Consider the following 19029-nt stretch of genomic DNA (forward strand, 5'->3'; position numbering starts at 1 on the left):
TGGAATAGTTGAAGATTACATATTCAACAGGAATTGGCAAAGTAATGATAAATAAAATAGTATTTTTAAAACAAGGGCTAAATGTCACCTCAATCATGGAATCACCTGATACATTCAACTTAAGAGGAAAAAAAACAACAATTCAGAAAACAATTCAAAAAAGTTCAGTGGAGTTTCTTGTATTTGCTCAACAGTTTATAAACTCTTTCAGCAGGTTATTGACATTGTTGTATAATTGTTTTACATGAAACCATATTCCTTCCTCCACTGGACCTGAAAAAGAGTTAAATACATGGTCATACACACACAGATTCAGCTCTCTGAGCTGTGGATGTGTTGCCATGCTGAATGGTTTGGCCCCAATCAGCACTGCTGAATGCTCTGGGGTCAGACGGTAGCAGGGTTAGAGGGAAGTCAGACGTTTCACAATGGACCATTCACGCGGCGCTGAAAGCTCAGACAGGGCTAAATAAGATCCAGCACAAGAGACTGACCTTTTGAGATACACTATGTTCCAGGTATAAGAAAAATATGATTTTATTTTTCTTTGCTATACAGGCTCTACAAATCGCTCTCAGTCAGATGTGTTGCCTTGTGATCGGCTTCAATATCAGTACATGAAGTGGCCTTCAGAATGACTGACACTCAAAAAGATGTGAAAAACAGATTACGAAATGAAACGCCTTTGTTGTTTATCTGAAAGTACCTTTGAGTGAGGAAAAAGTATTCAAAGTAAAAATAATTATAATAAGAGAGGCAGATCAACAACAGCTACCGCTTCTCAAGATAAGTAGATAAACAACAGCTACTTTTTCATAGTCGAGAGTGCCAATAATAATGGGAAGCAATATGTGTGTGTCTGTGTCATTTTATATATCTCCTTTTCAATGTATTTTCAGAATACAACTAAATCCTTCAGGGCTTTAGTTTTAGAAACAGTGCAGCAAACTAATTTGCTGTACCTTGAAGCTGTGGATTATGAACCAAAAGCTGAACATGAAATGAAGGTATAGAACATGCACAATGCATTGTATTGTTCTTGAATGTTCGCACTGCAACAGCAATTATAGCTTGTGTGTTTCTTAACACATTGCTTCCAGCCAGTATAAACTTTAGGACAAAATAAGAAAAGCAAATAAAAACAAGAACAGCTGCTAACTCTTTTATCGCATAAGATAATTACATTGAGCCCACAGCGATCTGATGACAAAGCTTTTGATCAGCTTCCTTACAGTAGCCATTTGCAACTGTTCTATGCTTCCCATTTCATTAAGTAAAATACATTTGTTTTATTGCACTCTTCTGAAGTCATTGTGGAGCCCCTTTACATTTATGTTTATACATGTAAAGGAATTCCTCAGATTTTTCTATATTTCTGTGCAAGTATATCATTAAGCTTTGTTTTAAAATGTGGCAGTCTAGAGAAACATTGTTCTATGACAGTTTTGTGATGGGTTTTAGGCCTTAAACATACATTTTTAAAAATCATTCATGGTGGAGAGGTACATGCAGAAAACAGTCCTGAGAGAAAATTTATTAAGAAATATAGGTTCATATGTGGTTTTGAACAGCAAATAAAATGGCTATAGTTGTGTTGGAGACATTGTGATCCATGGCTTCTGTCACCACCACTGTTAAGAAATCTGAGTTGTATTTGCTTGCAGTCCTTATTATTAACGCTCACTCAGGCTATATTCTAGTCTATATTGGAGCTTAGTATATCTGTCCGAACCCAACAGGGCCCAGTTGCTCATATTGGGTTCGTGTTCTCACAGCCAGCCTCCCACTTTTTACAAATTGTACCCTACATTTTGCCCTGCTTTAGTTTTCCTCCTCACCACACTCATCAGAAAATGGGACATTCACATTAAGCAGATTCAGGAGAGAACAGATCAGTGCTGCCAAAAGAATGTTTGATATGATTGGCCAAAATATTTTTATGTGATCAGACAGTATGTACGTATGTGTGGATCTGATATTTATGATTCATCTATCTAACATTGTAAAATTGTATTCTAATGGTAAGATCAGAACAGGGATGTATGTTTGGACTCTACAGTAGTGCTATCCTGTCAGGTTTTATTCTACACTTTGAGTGATGGATGGGCCACTTCAAGTCAGTTTTGGACAGAAAATTGTTATACTCAGGTCAGTTTCAGACTCAAAACATGATGTTCAAGTTGGGTTAGGTGTGTTTAGTCGGGCCAGGCCAGACAGAAAATTCTTGGACTGTATTTGAGGTTCAGTCTAAGATGTTTAAAAGCTCATGTTTATACCTACTGACTCTGAACCTAAGGGCTAAGACAATCAAACTTAATCCAACTGACCAGGTTTACCAAGTATTTAAAAAATAAAATAAATAAAAAAGTTTAGTCCACCATCCTAGAGATCAAAATCACAAGCCAAAACATGGCCATGCTGCGGACAGTAGAGTTTTTTTAGATTTAAGAAGTAGGGCAGATGATACACATGGTCAATAATACCAATCACCCAGACCCACTGTGGCTTATGTGACAGGTTCAGCCTATGTTTTAAATAAACATCAATCTACTTTTGTATCCAAGTTTATTTTGCCACTGTAGTAACATCAGGGTCAACATAAACCATGTGAAAACATTTAAATCTTCATAATTAAAAAAAAAAAACCTCTTTAAATCAGACTCAGACTGCATGCGTTTTTTCCACCTCCATTCTGTAAGGTGTGACAGAACAAACATTCAGATTCAGATACATACAGAAAAACTGGGGGTGGGCAATATGACAATATTTTATTTGTTATCATGATAAATTCTTTCACGAAAATGGTTTTCTGAGCATACTGTAGACATCGTCAATACCTCAACACTGACTGCCTACATGCTTTGTTATGTTTATAAAACATTTATTAAAAAACATTCCAGTTATGGGTTTATAATTATTAGAGTATTTTTATGATGCACAACAGCTTCTATTTTGTCCAACTTATTAAATGTCAGAAAAACGAAATACTATGAGGCATATGATGTATCGTGAAAATGTCTTGAAGTATTGCGATAACATTTTGCCATATCGCCCACCCTTATACAAAAATACTATATTTGTATTCACATACTGTCCTTCACAATATACTTTGCTTGATCTGAACATGTATGGTGAAAGTCCAGAGTCTAGTGCATTCTGAGGCATAAGGACATTTTTATAAGGAATATTTTGTCCACAGTTCCACACAATGTCTTTGCAAAGTGTCCAAAAGGCTGAAAGACACTAGAGGTTGACTGGAGATTAGTATCTGCCATCCCCCTGTCCACACCAGGATCATGCAGGCTTGATATTAAGAGAGAGCTGCTCTAATATGTGCTCTGAGGTAATGTGACTAATTTTACCGTCCAGCATCCTGTTTCCTCAGCATTGTTTTTAAGGTCTTAAATTTGTTTTTCCCCATTCTACTCCCTTTTTGCAAGAGGTTCTTCTTCTTTTTGATTGTTTTCTTCAGCAGGCTCTTCTCCATTTTCCCTGTCACAGACTTTTTTGTTGTCTCTCCATCCACTTTTGGGATCTGGAGCTTTTTCTTGGTTTTGCCATCCTCCTTGGAATCGTCTCCATCCATTTTGGCTAATTTCTTCTTCTTGGGGCCATCATCTTTTATTTGCTTACTTTTTACTTCTGGCTTGCTCTGAGAAATGGGTTTTTCTGTTTTTCTGTTGCTGGTAGTCTTTGACTGCTTGGTCTCTGTTACTTTTCCCTGAGGTGTAACTTTATTCTGTTGTTTAGTTTTGATATTTGCTGATTTTGTGTTTTTCTCCTCTGATGTAACAGGAGTATCTGCTTCAGCGGGCTGTGGTTCCTCTTCTGTGTAAATAAAGAGATTTAAAATCATGAGTGAAGATGTAATAGCATGGATCAGTTTAACCTGAAAACAAAAGCCCTCCATCTTACCGCTATCTGCAGGTGCAGTGGGGATGTTGTTAGAAAACTTCTTCAGCTTTGCCACAAAAAAGCCATCCATGTTGTGAGAGTGTGGGTAGAACCTCCGAGTAAGCTTGAGTGAAGGATGGAATCGTCGCTCTTTAAATCTGTGGAGACAACTCTGTTTAGTTTCCACAGCTTCAAATCTCAGCTGTCTTAAATGCATTATGTGGGTTTAGGAAAAGGTTACAGGCATGTATGTTCCCGCAGGAACATTATGTGCGAGTACAGTACCTGGTGAAGCCCTCTTTGCCAAAGTCCAATCCTGTAGGAACCAGTTTAACATTTCTCTTCTTTAAGGCATAGTCCACTACCCACTCATTCTCCTCCACCTAAAACACACAACACCACTGTTTTTGTCACCAATTTTACTGAACATGTATATAGACTCATAGATCATTAAAACACTGCACAATCTGTTCAACCTGTAAACAAAAAATGTTCTGACACTTCAGTATATGTATTATGTGAGTGTAGTACACATAGGAATATAGTTAGCATTACTGTATTTAACAAGGCTCATTATGATGGTGCTGATTTTTTAATTTTTTTTTTTTTTAGAAGAAACCAAAGGAAGCCTTTTACTCATAACTCCGTGTCTAGACTGATCAATGTGTTACTGTTAATGTTCTTTTCAGAATGAATTGGCTAAAGCTTGTCAAGGTAAATAATACGCAAAATCATCATTCATAAGCGTACGCTGGCCTTTAGGAAGCTTTGGCAGCGGAAAGAGGATACTGATACTGTAATAATGGTATTGTCAGACTGGCTTTACTGTTGATGTTTTACCAAAACCAAGCATTAAACCTAACCAATACAAACTAAGAAACGTTTTATTATATAAAAATACAGTGTCCATACAGTCACCATTCCTCTTATTACTCTATTGTGTCAGTCGGTGAAGCAGAGCTGCTGCCAATCTGCCTGACAGCATTACTGGCTCCTGCTCGTGGCGAAGGAAGGCAGATGTGCCTCATTAGAGGAAGAGGACTCCAAAAAGGATTCTCCTGCCCAGTAAAAACAGACGACCACGTGGGAGAGACGACAATTCACTTGTTTATGGACTTTATGAGTGACGAAAGGAAATTCAGTTGTTCATTGTTTTTGATTTGCTGAAATATAGTTCCAGTCAAACATGTGCACATGCCTACTCACAGAAGGGATTTCCTTGTTTATAATATTTTTTACTGTAGTTTTAAATAATCAATAAGCATCCCAACTATGAATTCCTATGGAATTATGCAGTGACCAAATGTTAAAACTCCTCTATTTAGATTCTTTTAAGTAGTCCCCCTTTCCCTTGATGATGCAGCTTTGCACATTCTTGGCATTCTCTCAAGTAGCTTCAGGAAGAGCCACCTAGGGTGATTTTCAAAGGAAGCTATGTTCTCAGTCCAAATGACAGATTAAAACCACTGTTCAGTCACCTGTCTTTTCTCCCAGCATGGAAATCAACATGGCTACACTGGCTATAGCATCTGTGTGTGTATTATATTTATCACATTTGAGTTATTATTTCAAACCAATCAAGACGGCCCACATGTTTAGCCACTTTCTGATAAAAACCCAGTCCTAATCTGGCATAACAAAACATCCATCTGATTTTATATCAGTTGGGGGGAAAAAAAAGAACTATATTTTTAAATTTCTGTTTTGGAAATAAATGAATATTAATATTTAGGCATCAACTTCACTTAATTTGTGATACAAACATCCATCTACTGTTATATCAGCTGGGGAAAAATGTGTATTTTAAAATTTTTGCTTCTGAAGTAAATTAATATTTAGACATCAACTTCACTTTTTGTTTTTGTATTTGTCAAGGATTTCAACATATGCCATTTTGCCAAAATGTCTTAAAGGTTATGGAAAAATCATAGCCTATAAAACATTCAATCGTGTGTGTCCAAACTTTGAACAGGTACTGTATGCATCAGTAAAGCTCTACCATTTCACCCACACTGGTCTTTCAGTGTGTATTCCTAAGTACCCACTCAGTTTCCTGGACAGGGTGACATGGCCCAACCCGACTGCCGTCACTATGTGAAAGGACCAAATTTGCGTCACTCTAAGCTATTTTAAGCAGTTGTGACCTATTAATCTCTTCAAGTGGCTTGGCGATTTCTGGCATAGGTCACTGACTTTGCACTAAGTCAGCTTCACATTAGCTGCTTCCCACAGTAAGAGTAATTTGTGCATCAAGTTCTGTTCTCTCTCCATCATGCTCCAACTCACATCTGCAAAACTCAAACTCACATCAACCATGGCTCAGATGCTTTTGCACCTTAAGGCAGGGGTTTGGTGATCTGCAAGTACCAAGGTCACCATCTCCAAAGCTGTCTGCATCCTAGCACTATGCTTTCTGAAACCTGAGCCTCAAATAAACCTCAATATCAGGGCTCTTAGGTCTTTTGCTTTCAGATGCAGGGTTAGAGATCTCCTATGAAGATAAAAGTGTCCTTTCAACAAACTCAACTATGCCAAGTAATATTTGGACATGATTAGTTTTACATATGAAGGTGGGGTAATGTAATTACAACAATTATTTTAGTCCCATCTGAGACCTCCAAGTCAGTGATGAAATAACACCAGGTTATACTAAACCTGTGCAAATTGTCATGTTAAATATTCCTGTGGAAAAAAAAAATTTCTCCCTTTCCTTAAGAATTGGGCCTTTGTATTTCTTCTCTGTGGCCCAAATCAAACTGATATGTAAATGAACTATACTACATGAACATTAAAACATGGAAACTGCATTTATTAGGACAGCTACACAGACAGCGCAGATGAATTTACATGTTGTACATGTTCTCTGCTTGTGACTAAAATCAGGGTGAAAGTCAGGTAGCAAAATTTCAGCTTAAAGGCTGAGAATGTAGACTCTAATATGCCACCATAACCTCTCTAAACTACTGTTATGCTATGCGCATTGTACAAGTCAAGTATCAGTCTCTAAAGTCAGCAAATAATACCCAGGGAAACATCTTTGTTGTACGCTCCCCTTCACTTACTGGGTCACTGTCATAATGGGTGTTGAAGTCAGCTAAATTGCTTACCATAACGGAACAGGTGCTGTAGACAAGGTAGCCGCCAGTGTGTGAGTCAGCGTTGACAGAGTCAATGGCAGCCAGAATAAGCTCCTTTTGTAGATGAGATGAGCGCAGAATATCTGTCTCATCCTAAGAGTAAAAGGGACAAAAAGAGACCTATTATAGGTGAGAATACCTGAAACTTTAACGATAATTAGGGCCTGCAAACTGCCTATCACTATGTCCAGAGTTCTGTGGTTGCATTAGCCTTTCTCTGTCAGAATCCTGATAATTGGATTTTAAAATCATAGAAAACCATATAAAAGCCACAGTACATACATAGATGTACCATCCTCAAAGTGCAGGAGTTTTTTCAATGGGAATATGGGAGTTTCTAAAATGTCAGTTTCTGCCAACAGCAGTTCACTCACCATAAACAAAATCAATATAATGTTCGCAAACTGTCAAGAACTACACTTTAATGAACATCACAGTGACAATCCCTCAATACATCATACATTTTTAAAGTACTACCTTGCTAGTTTTTACTGCTGGGTCTTTGGAGACGATCCCTGTGCCAGAGCAAGGAGCATCCAGCAGCACTCTGTCAAAACCTCCCATAACCTGTCAGTCAAAAGAAAAATCTTCACGTTAGAAGGACACAAGAGTTCATGCATGGCATAACAGAATGTACTATAAAGAAATCAGGATGCTCAATGAGAAAAAAACTCCTGAATACAAATGCAAAAGACTGGTTATAGAGAGAGTGTATGCAGCACAGAAAGATGAGAAGGAGAAAGGAGGGAGCCAAAATGAGGGACTATTAAAATGTCAAGCTTGGACAATAAATACAAAAGCAGACCTTGGGGAACTGTCTGCCGTCGTAGTTACAGATGATGGTGTTGGTGACTCCCAGGCGATGGATATTACCTACAACACTCTTCAGTCTGTCAGTACTGGCGTCGTTTGCAACTATCACACCTGTGTTTCTCATCAACTGGGCTAAAAGACACATAATACAGCAAAATCAATAGACCAATTCAATCCCAAGCTCAGGTAAAAATAAATATAAAATTTGTGTTTCTGATTAGATTGTGTGTGCGGACGTATACATCTGTGTGACTGCCCTGCGATGGACTAAGTGTGATAACTAGGGTGAACTGTGGCTCGGTGTACTGTCCACTACATTCTTTAACCGATAGCACTTGTCAAACAATGGCTTATTTGTTGTTTAAAAGTGAATCCATTAATCACTGACTGCCTGACTTATTTATAGGAAATGAAAAAATCCTTATGAAAATACATGTAACAAAATTTTCAATATACAAGGCACAGGCACTGAAAACAAGCTGACGTCCACAGGTTCTTTCTAAATAATATGTACTGCTTATCTAATTATGAGGTAATGTTTAAATTTATGCACTCAAGTGCACAAAATTATATTTGCCAAAACAATTCTACAGTGTTGAAACAGACAGTTTTTAAATAAGATTTACTAAACAATCAGGACATGAGAGTGTTCTCACCCATGTATGTGGTCTTGCCTCCTGGAGCTGAACTCATGTCCAGCACGGTATCCCCCTCCTGGGGAGACAATGCCATTACAGGCAGCAGTGAGGAAGCTCCCTGCAGCATGTAGTGGCCAGCTAAATATTCAGGAGTTGCACCTGAAACAGACAAAAAAAAAATGTTAGCACTTAAATTTTTTTTTAGCACATTTCAAAAAAAAATTCTAGGAAAATACACCACTACACAATAGCCAAATAGACTTACCTATAGGAACAGAGGAGTCAAAGATAACCAGGCCCACTTTAGACCACTTCCCCAAAGGATCTAGATTGACACCCCTATTGATCAGAGCCTGTGTGAACAGAAAATGTATGTATTTAATTAAATAACATGTGTTTGTTTCTTTTTCTATTTCTTACAGATTTCTGAAAGTGGTGCACTTGTTTTTTTTTTTTTACCTGAGCCAGGTCTCTTCTCCTGGTTTTAAGGGTATTGGTCCTAATGGTGACAGGCCTCTGGATTTCATTGGCCTCCAGATAATCGACAAGCTGAATTGAAAATACAGGCATGTTTTTAAAAATAATAATAAATTAGAAAAATATTTCCTTACTCAATCAACATTTCCAACTAAACTTCATAAAGCACTCAGACACTTGTAGCCTCTGTAACAGATGTGCTGTCAATACATATAGAGGCAGTGGGTGTGGCCATCTACCCCTTCAGACTTTGACAGACAGTTCATCTTCCCTGTTAGCATAGCCACACATCCTGAAAGGAGGCAGATGGGTGATACTAAAACAGGAATTTAGGCTTTTAATCAAAAATTAAGCACCTTAAAACAACTAGATGACTATGCAACAGCTGCATTAATATCCAAGTTAAAGGGAGAGACAAGTAAGATTGCCCCATTTCTTGAACACACAGCGAATAGGACGTATTACAAGAAGTCGGATAACAAAGCGAGTAAGCTTACAAGCGCTTACTGACAAAGAAAACAAATCTAACAGTTCAATTTCATTTCCCAAAAGAATATAAACATTACATTTTCAAACGTATTACGTCCTAAGGTTTATCATTCTGTAATTGCACAAAAAACAATTTCAAATTGTGCTATAGGAGTGAGCAATGGAGACCGGTGCCTGCTGATAGGTCCTGGGCATTTTAAGAGAATAAAATCTATTTTTCGCATGGAAGCTGTTAGGATTAAACATGCTAGACAGTGCCTTCTCAGCATATTTTGAAACGATGTGAAACTCTACATTTAAACAGTGGTTGGTATAGTCTAGTGGGTAACACCTCTGCTTTCTATGCTGTAGACTGGGGTTCAATCCCCACCTGGGTAAGCACCCTACACTACACCAAGAAGAGTACTTGGGCAAGACTCCTAACACTACCTTCACCTACCTGTGTAAAATGATCAAACTGTAAGTCGCTCTGGATAAGAGCATCTACCAAATGCCGTAATTTTAGATGAAACTGAAATTAAAGTCCTAAGTGAATCTTATTTACTTGCCAGTCTTACTAATGCTAACCATACACCAGAAGACCCTGAGAAGAATTTGTGAAGACTTTTGAAAGAAAGACTGAAGTCCAACACCCTCTCACATCTAAACCAAAGTCACAAATGCCCAGGACCTAACAGCAGGCACCGGTCACAGACTACGATTTTGCCAAGACTGGGGATCTTGCAGGGTCACTGTTTGCAAGACTGCAACTACAGTTTTGAGTTTATTTCCCATCATGCACCCAGTGGGAATTTACAAGCAGATAAACCCTTTCCTTCCACTATATAGTGATACAGATGGGAAAATACATTAGCTAGACATGTAAAGATCTGGGGCTCAGCCCAGTTCACTGCGGAATTGTATATTATGGCAGATCATCCAGATTTTTTTTAAATTAACCTGTAAAATGTGCACTTACTTTTTTATTTACCATAAAGATTTATACATCAACAAAACAAGCAGCGATTCAGCACTGTTGATTGGGTATTATAAACTAAACCATAAGAAACAAACAAACAAACAAACAAACAAAAGACCAGTGACCAGTGGCACAGGAAGCAAAAAAGCTAAAAAACATTGATGATTCTTCAATAAAGCTATTCTTAAAGACCTCTGCACATTTCCTTACATCAGTGTTACGCTCCGTGAACCTGAAATATTAAAACAGCCAGTTTACATACATTAAGTTAATATGATTGTTGTTTTAAAGGGGAGCAGATTTGCCTTTTTTACAGAAATGTCACACACACACACACACACACACACACACACACACACACATACATACATATATATATATATATATATGCGCATGAGCTCGTCTGCTCTCAGGTGCGCCCCTGCCACGTCACTATTTGAATCAGTCAAGACTTAAAACTTATGATAATATTAAACACGGCTGATTTTGGCACAGCGTCAAGACAAGAAAAAGACTGATTTAAGACAGCAATCCTGACCACCTCACACTAAACGATCGAGATGAAGCGAGCGCAACGTAACTCCAGCAAGACTCATGATTTTAATCCGACATTGGAAATATGTCTGCAACAGTGAACTTCAGTCTTCAGTGTGTTGTAGTTTTGCATAACTAATCATTTTTTTAAGAAGAAAAAGCCTTCCTCTCTCATATACACATACCTCAGAGTGTGGGAACAGATCCATGAGTTTACCCATAAGGAAGGCATTGTAGCTGTAGTAAGTGCACAGGTCAGCCTTCAGCAGGGAGAGGTACTCTGCTCTCTGTTTCCCCTCCTCTCTCTTCTCACTGAAGTGTGACAGCACATCCACATTGTCTTTGATCCTCTGGTGGATGCTCTGCAGGTCTACAGGTAAGAGCCCTACACAAGAAACAAGAGGAGAGATATAAAGAGGAAGAGGTCAAATACATGATATGATAAAAAGCCTGGGGTCAAAGAAATCTGTAAATGGCTGTTTTTTTTTGTTTTTTTTAAATGTCATGCAATTCAGAATGACTCACCCTCTTTCTCTCTTTCCGCTGCAGCAGGGAGTTTAAATCTGTCCACCCCATCCAAATTCACCTGCACTGTGTCCTCATCTTCCTCCTCCTCATCCCCCTCTTTGACATCCATTTTTTCATCTTCACTGTCCTCCTCGTCCTCCTCCTCCTCCTCACTCTCCTGTGCTGTGGCCTTCTGGTGTTTTTTCTGTTTTCTGGCAGCTCGTTCAATAGGCAGTAGCTGCAGAAACAAAAGTGTAGGAATAACACAAAACTCAGAGTTAAATCACAAGTTTTAACACTTCGTATGTCTTCAGTGAAGACCATTTTATATACCTCCTCTCCATCACTGTCTGCTCCTTCCTCTTCCTCTCCTTCGCTGCTGTCCTCCATTGTTCCATAGTCATCAACCATATCATCGTCATCATCTTCATCGCCTTCATCATCACTTTCCTCTACCTCTTCTTTTTCTTCTTCTTCCAGGTCCTCCACATCATCTTCCTCTTGCTCCCACTCACTGTCACTATCCTCGTCGGCTTCTGATTGGTTAATTTTACGTTTTCGCTTTGCTGGTGTTAGCCATTCACTATTCTCATCAGAAAAACCTTAATATGATAAAAGAAATGCATTTGAATGAGAATACAATTTACCCTTCACCAACAAAGGAAAAATGTAACTTCTGTGCAATTCAGGCTTTCGTTTGTACCTTTCTTGGGCTGTTTTTCCTCCTTGGGTGTCAAAGCAACTTGTACTCTCTTCAAAGCACTGCACAAAATCAGTAAATGAATAAATATCTTACTATGAAAATTATGACAACAAATATATCTTCATAATCAAAGAGAAGAAACACTGGCACTGGTTTAAAGTGGGGCAAAGGTAATCTCACCGTTTTCTTGCTCTGCTGGACAGTTTTTTAGGCCCATCCTCTGAAAGAATTAGCATTGAGTTAAAAAAAAAAAACCCAAAGCATGCAAGGCCATTTCTGTATTTTGACAACACTTAGGGCTAAATTAGAATATGCAATTATTTATTCACTTAAAAACCTAAGCACGTTTTACAATCTGACATGAATATGCACAATTTTTCATCCTTAAAAACAAATCTTTCAAAATAGAACTGATCTCATGTCATAACACTGTATGCAAAAGTAGTTACATTTAAAATGCTGCAACATTTAAAGGTTATTGGCAGTCAAATAGTAATTTCTGTGCATCTACAATGTGTAGGTCCAAAGCTTTTCCCATACCATCCACCAAAAATTTGGCCAACTCTGTCTCTGCCCCCTTCTGTTTCCTGGCCTTCCTTCCAGGTCCACGCTTCACCTTATTGGTGGGGTCAAATTTCCTGCCCATCACTGATCCTGCAAAAGTTCTCTGAAATGAAGAACAGACAAAACAGGTGATGACAAATAGGCACTGACACTTTATTTTTAAGTTTAGTGGGTATGAACAAGTGAACAGTTTCATTCCAAAACAATCAGAACACTTTATTATAGAATTTTATTTTTTTGTTGTTGAGTGTGAGCTACACATATATAAGACATATCAATGCTATATTAATGTTTAATACCACTTTTATTAAAAAAAGTAAAAACGTGCTTTCAATTACACATCAGTTATTATTCATCTCAAAAACTTCTTAGATGATCGTAACAAATGGATACACAGCCTTTTAAAAACTCTTCAACTATAAACATATGGGCATAACAGCAAGGATTGTAAGGTTACACAAACAGTGGAAAAGTTTCCATTTGAAAGAAATGCTTAATGCTGTGGCTGTGCCTGCAGATTTCTGTTCTTTTTCACCGTTTCTGAAAGGGAGTATGGAAGCTTTTCGTAATTACAACTTAACTATCTCATATTTCTGACATAACATTTCATTATTATAACTTAGCATTATGACTTAGTGACTCATAATAATGATAAAATCTCATAATTATGACTTAGTATCTCAAAACTCTGACTTATTTCTCAACGGCTTATATATTTTTTTCCAATGGCAGAAACAGAGAGTAAGAGAGTGACATGCTACACTGCTTTATACATGCAAGAACACCATAATGAACACGGATACATTTATTTTAACCGTTGCCAAAACGCAATAAATAAAGCGATTAAGACGAAGAGACTGTCAGAAAGCAGCTTTCCATTATGACTCCCTTTAGCAGGCATGGGCTAACTAACCATGCTGCTCGACCAAACCACAACGAAGATAACGCTAAAAATGAGATATCGTTTATTTATTAAGAAAAAGCTGAGCTTAGATCACAGTAAGATTCATCTCCCTTTGCAGAGTCAATAGAAAAATCTAGAAAAAACCGTCAAGTCTCGTTAACTCATTACTAATATTAACAGTTTAATGAAGACTGACTGAATATAAAGCTCGTGATTTTCTACCCACCTCTACTTTCCTGAATTATTCCGACGCCCCGTCGGAATTAATAATATTACTTTACCACCAAAATAAAGCAGTTATTCACCGTTTAAACAGCAATAAACTCTCCCACACGTGAGTTTTACGTCGAACACGTTGAACTGCAGCGGAAAGACCAACGCGACCAACTTCCGCCGCACAGTTATGACGAAGTCAACAACACGTGGGTCCTCCTCCTCTAGCCGGAGCTAATAGGTCTGTCACATTCAAAACAATAAAATCGTTTTATAAGACTCACAGAGGCCTAATGTGCGATGGAGGACGAATGGGAGGAAGAAGAACAGCTGGTGGTGGCCGAGCTGTCAGGTATGATCGACTCGGACGTGCTGAGGAGGTGTGAGGGCTGGGCTAAGGTGGTGGGTCTGGACAGCGAGCAGCCCGTCCTGCAGCTCGGCCGGTACGTTTTCGCCGGAGAGTACGAGGACGCCGTGGGAACCTGCGTGATCTTCCAGGAGGACTCTGGAGATCACGATGGTACTGCCTGCAGCCCTACGCTCAGGTACAAGTGCCACACGGCCAAGAAGCTCATGCTCCAGAGAACCTTTCTCTCCGAGAGGAAAGAGGGGGAGTCCGGCTCGCGGGGCATCGAGGTGCTCTCTCTGAATGAGGGCGATGTGTGTGGAAGAGCAAGCACGGTGTGCCACTACGTGCTGGACCCCACTGAGAAGGCGGAGGACCAAGGCCCCGGAATCAGCGACGAGTCAGACGCTGAAATGGCAGAGAGGGGACAAACATCCACAAAACAGGACAGCATGCTGGACATTAGCGAAGCAGCAGAGAACGACAGCCACATAGCCGAACCGACACAGGCTGAGAACACCAGTGTTGAAGAACAACAGTGCTGAGGACCCAGGCCCATTATTGGAACACCAGTAATGACTGAAATAGCTATATCCTAAACATTTGTTCATGGTGTGTTTGTTCATGGATTCATATCATAAAAAATGTTCATGCGAACAGAAGTGATGCTTCATTACTACTCACTTAAAAATATGGGTTTTCAGGGGTTCTTTAGTAAATGCAGTGGTTCTATTTAGAGCCTTGAGTTCTATATAGAACCATTTCATGCTTAAATGGTTCTCTGCATGGTGAAATGGTTCTTCACATTGATGGAGAATGGGTTGTATATGGCTATATACAGAACCTTTTTGAAAATGATTCTATAGCACCAAAATTGGTTTGTTTATTGTTACAAGCTTGACACTGTAACAATAGAAGTAGCCTTTTTGGTGCTATATAGAACCATTCTCCATCGATCTGAAAAACCATTTCACCATGCAGAGAACCATATAAGCATGCAAATGGTTCTACATAGAACCGTCGCCTTTACTAAAGAAACGTGGAAAATCTTTTTAAGTGAGTAGGCAAATAGATATATTTTTGTATATACAATTATTAGAAGTATTTTTGATATACACTTATGATGAATAATAAATACATTTATAAAGAAGATTAATCCCTGAGCATGGTGGGTGGAGGGGAGGGGCAATTGCACTGGGGTCTGTGGCCCTGAAATGTTTACTGGGCCACTCATAATACTGACACAAACGTACACCCTCACTCCTTCCTGCTTGTCTGATCTTCCCTGCCCACTCATAATCCCACTCATAGTCTCAGGTGGTCCTCAGTTAATTTACTAACCATTCCACAATCCAACCTACATAGTTTTGACGATAAAGCATTTTCTGGATTTGCTCCTTGTCTCTGGAGCTCTCTTCCTCCTCCTTTAGCCCAGCAGTTCTCTTTCTGTATTTAAATCACATCTCAAAACCCATCTCTAGCCTACAGTACACCACTGACCTAATCCAATCTTCTCTTTACATCTCTATCTGATCTTTTTTGTTTTCTTGGATTTTTTGAAAAGCGCTATGGATGTACTGTATTAGATGTCTCTTTTTCAATCCCCCCTCTTTATAATATCTTGTTCTTCATAAGCCTTTTTAAATGCTTCCTTCAAAACCTGCAACATAGTATTTATTATTTATAATTTAAAGGGCCCATATCCCACATTTGTCTTTACATTTTTTGCCTCTGAGGTCCACTTATGACATTTGTGTGTACATAACTGCTGTATTTATTTATTTGTTATTTATTTTTTTATTTTTTTTATTGTGCCTACTTTAAGCAATCTAGGCTGAAACGCATCTTTCCCATCTTTCCACTTCAGTGTGAATGGGCAGTGCTAAACGGATCTAGGCTGAATAGGTAAATATATGATAAAGGCAGTTTCCATATACAGACTGAATTGTATGTTTGAAAACTAACAGTGTTTACAAACTAGATCAAACTATTTAATTTAAAAAAGCGAGGATAAATATGTTTGGCCCTTTAAAAATCTTAAAATAGGTTTTCTAATGTAGACATTTAGTTGACAATTAGCCTAACTGACTAAACTGGCAAATTTACAGAAATGTGCATTAGTGTGCATTGTCCCTGTAAATCTAAACTGAATAAACTAAACTAAATGTTAGATGCTAGTGGGTGGAGTGGCACAAGAGTACAAGCTGTGTAAGACAAAACAACAGTGAGTAAACAAGTAACTTATATTGTCATTTTTTAATCTATTTAATATATTTTCATTTATTTATGAAAATACATTTAATTGATTTTCCTTTATTTTTCATTAGCACTGGCCTGTAAGATCCTAGTTAAAGGGGAATTCCATTTTTTAAATTAGTGCATAATTAAATGATTAAATCATTGCGATGTCGTTTGAATCAAATCATTCAGAGTGGTTTGATGTAAAATAGTTAATTATAGAGAAAATCACTGACTCTAATTTTCTTTACAGTGGTGGTGATAGGAACCAGGCGTCACAAAGTCTATCCAAAATGACCAACATATATGTTCTGCGTTTTTTTGTGGACTATTTTTTTGTGGAAAGTTTCTTTGAGGACTAATTTGCTTTACAACGTACTGTTTGTACCTCTCTTCCATGAATGTATTTTAAAAATGTTTAAAAACCAAAACTTATCAGATCTATCAAAAACAATGTCTCTGGCTTTGTACAGTGTATTAGTTACCGTTTCATTTCTGTGTCGGAGCTTTTAGAAGCATTAAACTCTTCAGACATCTGGTTTCTATCACAAGCACTGTGAGCAATTCCGACTTTGTCTAGAAGAAAGCAATTGATTAATCAATTAAAAATCGAACCACTCTCAGTGCTCGTTTACATCTTAAACATGTAATTTTGCAGAAATTAAGAAAAAATGGTGGAATTCTCCTTTAAGCCATTACCTGAGCACGTCCGTTTGGCTCGTGCAGCTGTTCTAGAATTCTGCTTCCAAATCTTTGTTTGTAAACAGTCAACCGTCTAGCTGTGCGATTTCAACTGTTTCTGTTAAAACGTTGCTTGGGTTTGGGCAAAAGTTGCTTGGGTTTGAGTCCAAAAAGCGTTTGTCGGCGTCAGTACTGAAACATGACGAAAGCAGGTGGTAAAAGGCGAGCAGAGAGTGGTGCGGCGCGGAGGCGGAACAAGCCGAGGGTTAACGGCCGGCCGGAGAAGAGCGCAGGGCCGCTGAAGGCGGTGGGAGGCCGCGGACTAGGAAAAGCAGGAGCCAAGCGCCTCGGGCAGATGCTAAAACGGGTCATCCAGGATGATCGTAACAGCAAAGGAAAGGAAACTGACCAGTTACCAAGTCAGTACTTAAGTAACTGTTAGATTTTTATCTTAGAAAGATCTAAATCGCAGTGAAGCCCGCATACTTGCCAACTTTGAAACTCTGTAAATCATACATGTACAGTAATTTCTTGCCAAAATTACAATGAAAAGCTATTTGGTGACCAGTTTTCAAATGTGGGGCATTCTGGATGTTCATGTTTGGATTTTTTTTATACAGCTGGGATTTTATACATCTGGGATCAACTACAGCTCCGTTCATCACTTCACTTTTCTCAATTTTTAAAACTATAAAGTATTGGCATCATGTTAGAATCATTTTATAAATATAACTGCAACAAAATATTGAAAATAGTGATTCCAAATATACACAGGTTTGAACACCAGAGTGTATAAATTTGTTTTTTTTCTTCCCTGAAACAGCAGAATTTTGTTTTGGGGAGGGGAAATGAAAAGCAGGACTCTTGTATGAGAATCAGGTAGGTTGGCAAGTATGAATCTGTAACAAGAATAAATCTGTTAATTTACTCCTATGTTAAAACCATTACTGTGCCATTTTAACACAGCCCCTCAGTGTAGCCCACAAAAATGTAAAGGTACAAATGACATCACTAAGAAGTCTTACAGAAACCTGAATAGGAATAATAACCCAAATTGTACATCAAACATTTCTTTTGTTCAGCCACTCCGATTCGCCTTTTGAAGCACAAGGCCCAAACCATTGTCCAGACACCAGTCTCTAAGGGAAGGACACAAGCAGCTGCCCCTCGGGTCTCCGCCCTCGTTCTGGAGGTGATTTCCCAGTGCAAGCGTCGAGGCGGCATGTCTATGCAGGAACTCAAGCAGGCCCTGGCAGCAGGTGGCTATGATGTGACCAAAAACAATGCCAGAGTAAACCTGGCCATGCGAGGCCTAGTTAGAAAAGAGACCATAGTGCAAACTGCAGGACAGGACTCCTTCAAAATTAACAAGAAGGTAATAGCAGTAAATAGCATGTCATTCTCAGTTTGACTAATATTTTTCGATAGAGCCATAATTGTACATGCTTGTGTATTTAAATGTTTTCTCTGTTCTGCCTATTTCATGTTAAAGAAACCAACAGCTGAGAAAAGTGGGAGGATAAGAGCAAAGAGGAAAAAAGATGCAGAAAAAAAATCAGCAAGCAAAAGGCCTAAGCCAGCAGGAAAATATGACGAAGCAGGACAAAAGCAGCAACGGAAAAGGGCCACAGCTGCAGTACGGAGCCCCAAGACGGTTAAAAAAGGTGTCAAAGCTCAGTCTCAAGCAAGGAAGAATACTAAAAAAACACAGAAAGTTGTCACCAACACCAAACGTAAATCTCAACACAAGGTAGTTCATTCAAGGTAGACACTAAAACTGGACTACTGTCACATTTTAAGCATGGGCATGTCAGCTTTGCTTATATCAGTCATCTTAATTCATTGCTTGAATAAGGCATGAGCTCATTAAAGGCTGAACAATGCAATATGTATGTTAGGGGTGCAATTACTTTCACCACATAAACCAGCATCA

The 19029-nt window shown here is 38.6% G+C and overlaps 3 protein-coding genes and 1 non-coding gene across 8 annotated transcripts; 2 read left to right on the top strand and 2 right to left on the bottom strand.

The window, feature by feature from the left end:
* Nucleotides 1-2548: 2548 nt before the first annotated feature.
* nop2 (NOP2 nucleolar protein homolog (yeast)) lies at nt 2549-14329 on the bottom strand. 3 transcript variants are annotated; one of them, XM_036584611.1, is made up of 16 exons: nt 14116-14329; nt 12691-12817; nt 12331-12370; nt 12151-12209; nt 11781-12049; nt 11466-11685; nt 11126-11325; nt 8942-9031; nt 8748-8835; nt 8501-8641; nt 7837-7976; nt 7509-7598; nt 7002-7124; nt 4180-4277; nt 3916-4052; nt 2549-3828 (listed from the first exon to the last, which is right to left on the bottom strand). In XM_036584611.1, the coding sequence occupies exons 2-16, from the start codon at nt 12794-12796 to the stop codon at nt 3359-3361; spliced, it is 2271 nt and encodes a 756-aa protein (XP_036440504.1). In that variant the 5' UTR covers nt 12797-12817; nt 14116-14329; the 3' UTR covers nt 2549-3358. The 3 variants fall into 3 exon arrangements, with proteins under 3 accessions (XP_036440504.1, XP_036440495.1, XP_036440486.1); XM_036584602.1 differs by lacking the exon at nt 14116-14329 and adding an exon at nt 13924-14049; XM_036584593.1 differs by lacking the exon at nt 14116-14329 and adding an exon at nt 13845-14007.
* LOC118825856 lies at nt 9149-9288 on the bottom strand. The gene has a single exon (XR_005008695.1). It is a non-coding gene; the product is annotated as a small nucleolar RNA SNORA29 (small nucleolar RNA).
* Nucleotides 14083-14951, top strand: gtf3c6 (general transcription factor IIIC, polypeptide 6, alpha). Its single transcript, XM_036584690.1, has one exon. It carries the CDS (start codon nt 14132-14134, stop codon nt 14720-14722), a length of 591 nt encoding a protein of 196 aa, XP_036440583.1. The 5' UTR covers nt 14083-14131; the 3' UTR covers nt 14723-14951.
* Nucleotides 14952-17270: 2319 nt separating this feature from the next.
* Nucleotides 17271-19013, top strand: LOC118817753 (histone H1-like). 3 transcript variants are annotated; one of them, XR_005008047.1, is made up of 4 exons: nt 17305-17515; nt 17923-17975; nt 18179-18471; nt 18589-18629. XR_005008047.1 is itself a non-coding variant. In XM_036584657.1 (3 exons), the coding sequence occupies exons 1-3, from the start codon at nt 17296-17298 to the stop codon at nt 18862-18864; spliced, it is 789 nt and encodes a 262-aa protein (XP_036440550.1). In that variant the 5' UTR covers nt 17271-17295; the 3' UTR covers nt 18865-19013. The 3 variants fall into 3 exon arrangements, 1 of the variants encoding a protein (XP_036440550.1); XR_005008046.1 differs by having other exon boundaries at nt 17306-17515; nt 17920-17975; XM_036584657.1 differs by lacking the exon at nt 17923-17975 and having other exon boundaries at nt 17271-17515; nt 18589-19013.
* The last annotated feature ends 16 nt before the right edge of the window (nt 19014-19029 follow it).

This window comes from Colossoma macropomum, unplaced genomic scaffold, assembly GCF_904425465.1.
Source record: "Colossoma macropomum unplaced genomic scaffold, Colossoma_macropomum, whole genome shotgun sequence".
NCBI lineage: Eukaryota > Metazoa > Chordata > Actinopteri > Characiformes > Serrasalmidae > Colossoma > Colossoma macropomum.

What these genes read in the sequence shown, in the direction of transcription:
- LOC118817753 (XM_036584657.1), top strand. Translation starts at nt 17,296, where the DNA reads ATGACGAAAGCAGGTGGTAAAAGGCGAGCAGAGAGTGGTGCGGCGCGG. An exon ending in GGAAACTGACCAGTTACCAA is followed by an intron (nt 17,516 to 18,178) that starts GTCAGTACTTAA and finishes TCTTTTGTTCAG; the next exon opens with CCACTCCGATTCGCCTTTTG. An exon ending in CCTTCAAAATTAACAAGAAG is followed by an intron (nt 18,472 to 18,588) that starts GTAATAGCAGTA and finishes TTCATGTTAAAG; the next exon opens with AAACCAACAGCTGAGAAAAG.
- nop2 (XM_036584611.1), bottom strand. Translation starts at nt 12,796, where the DNA reads ATGGGCAGGAAATTTGACCCCACCAATAAGGTGAAGCGTGGACCTGGA. An exon ending in CAGACAGTGATGGAGAGGAG is followed by an intron (nt 11,686 to 11,780) that starts GTATATAAAATG and finishes TTGTTTCTGCAG; the next exon opens with CTACTGCCTATTGAACGAGC. An exon ending in CACTGCACCTGCAGATAGCG is followed by an intron (nt 3,829 to 3,915) that starts GTAAGATGGAGG and finishes TTATTTACACAG; the next exon opens with AAGAGGAACCACAGCCCGCT.
- gtf3c6 (XM_036584690.1), top strand. Translation starts at nt 14,132, where the DNA reads ATGGAGGACGAATGGGAGGAAGAAGAACAGCTGGTGGTGGCCGAGCTG.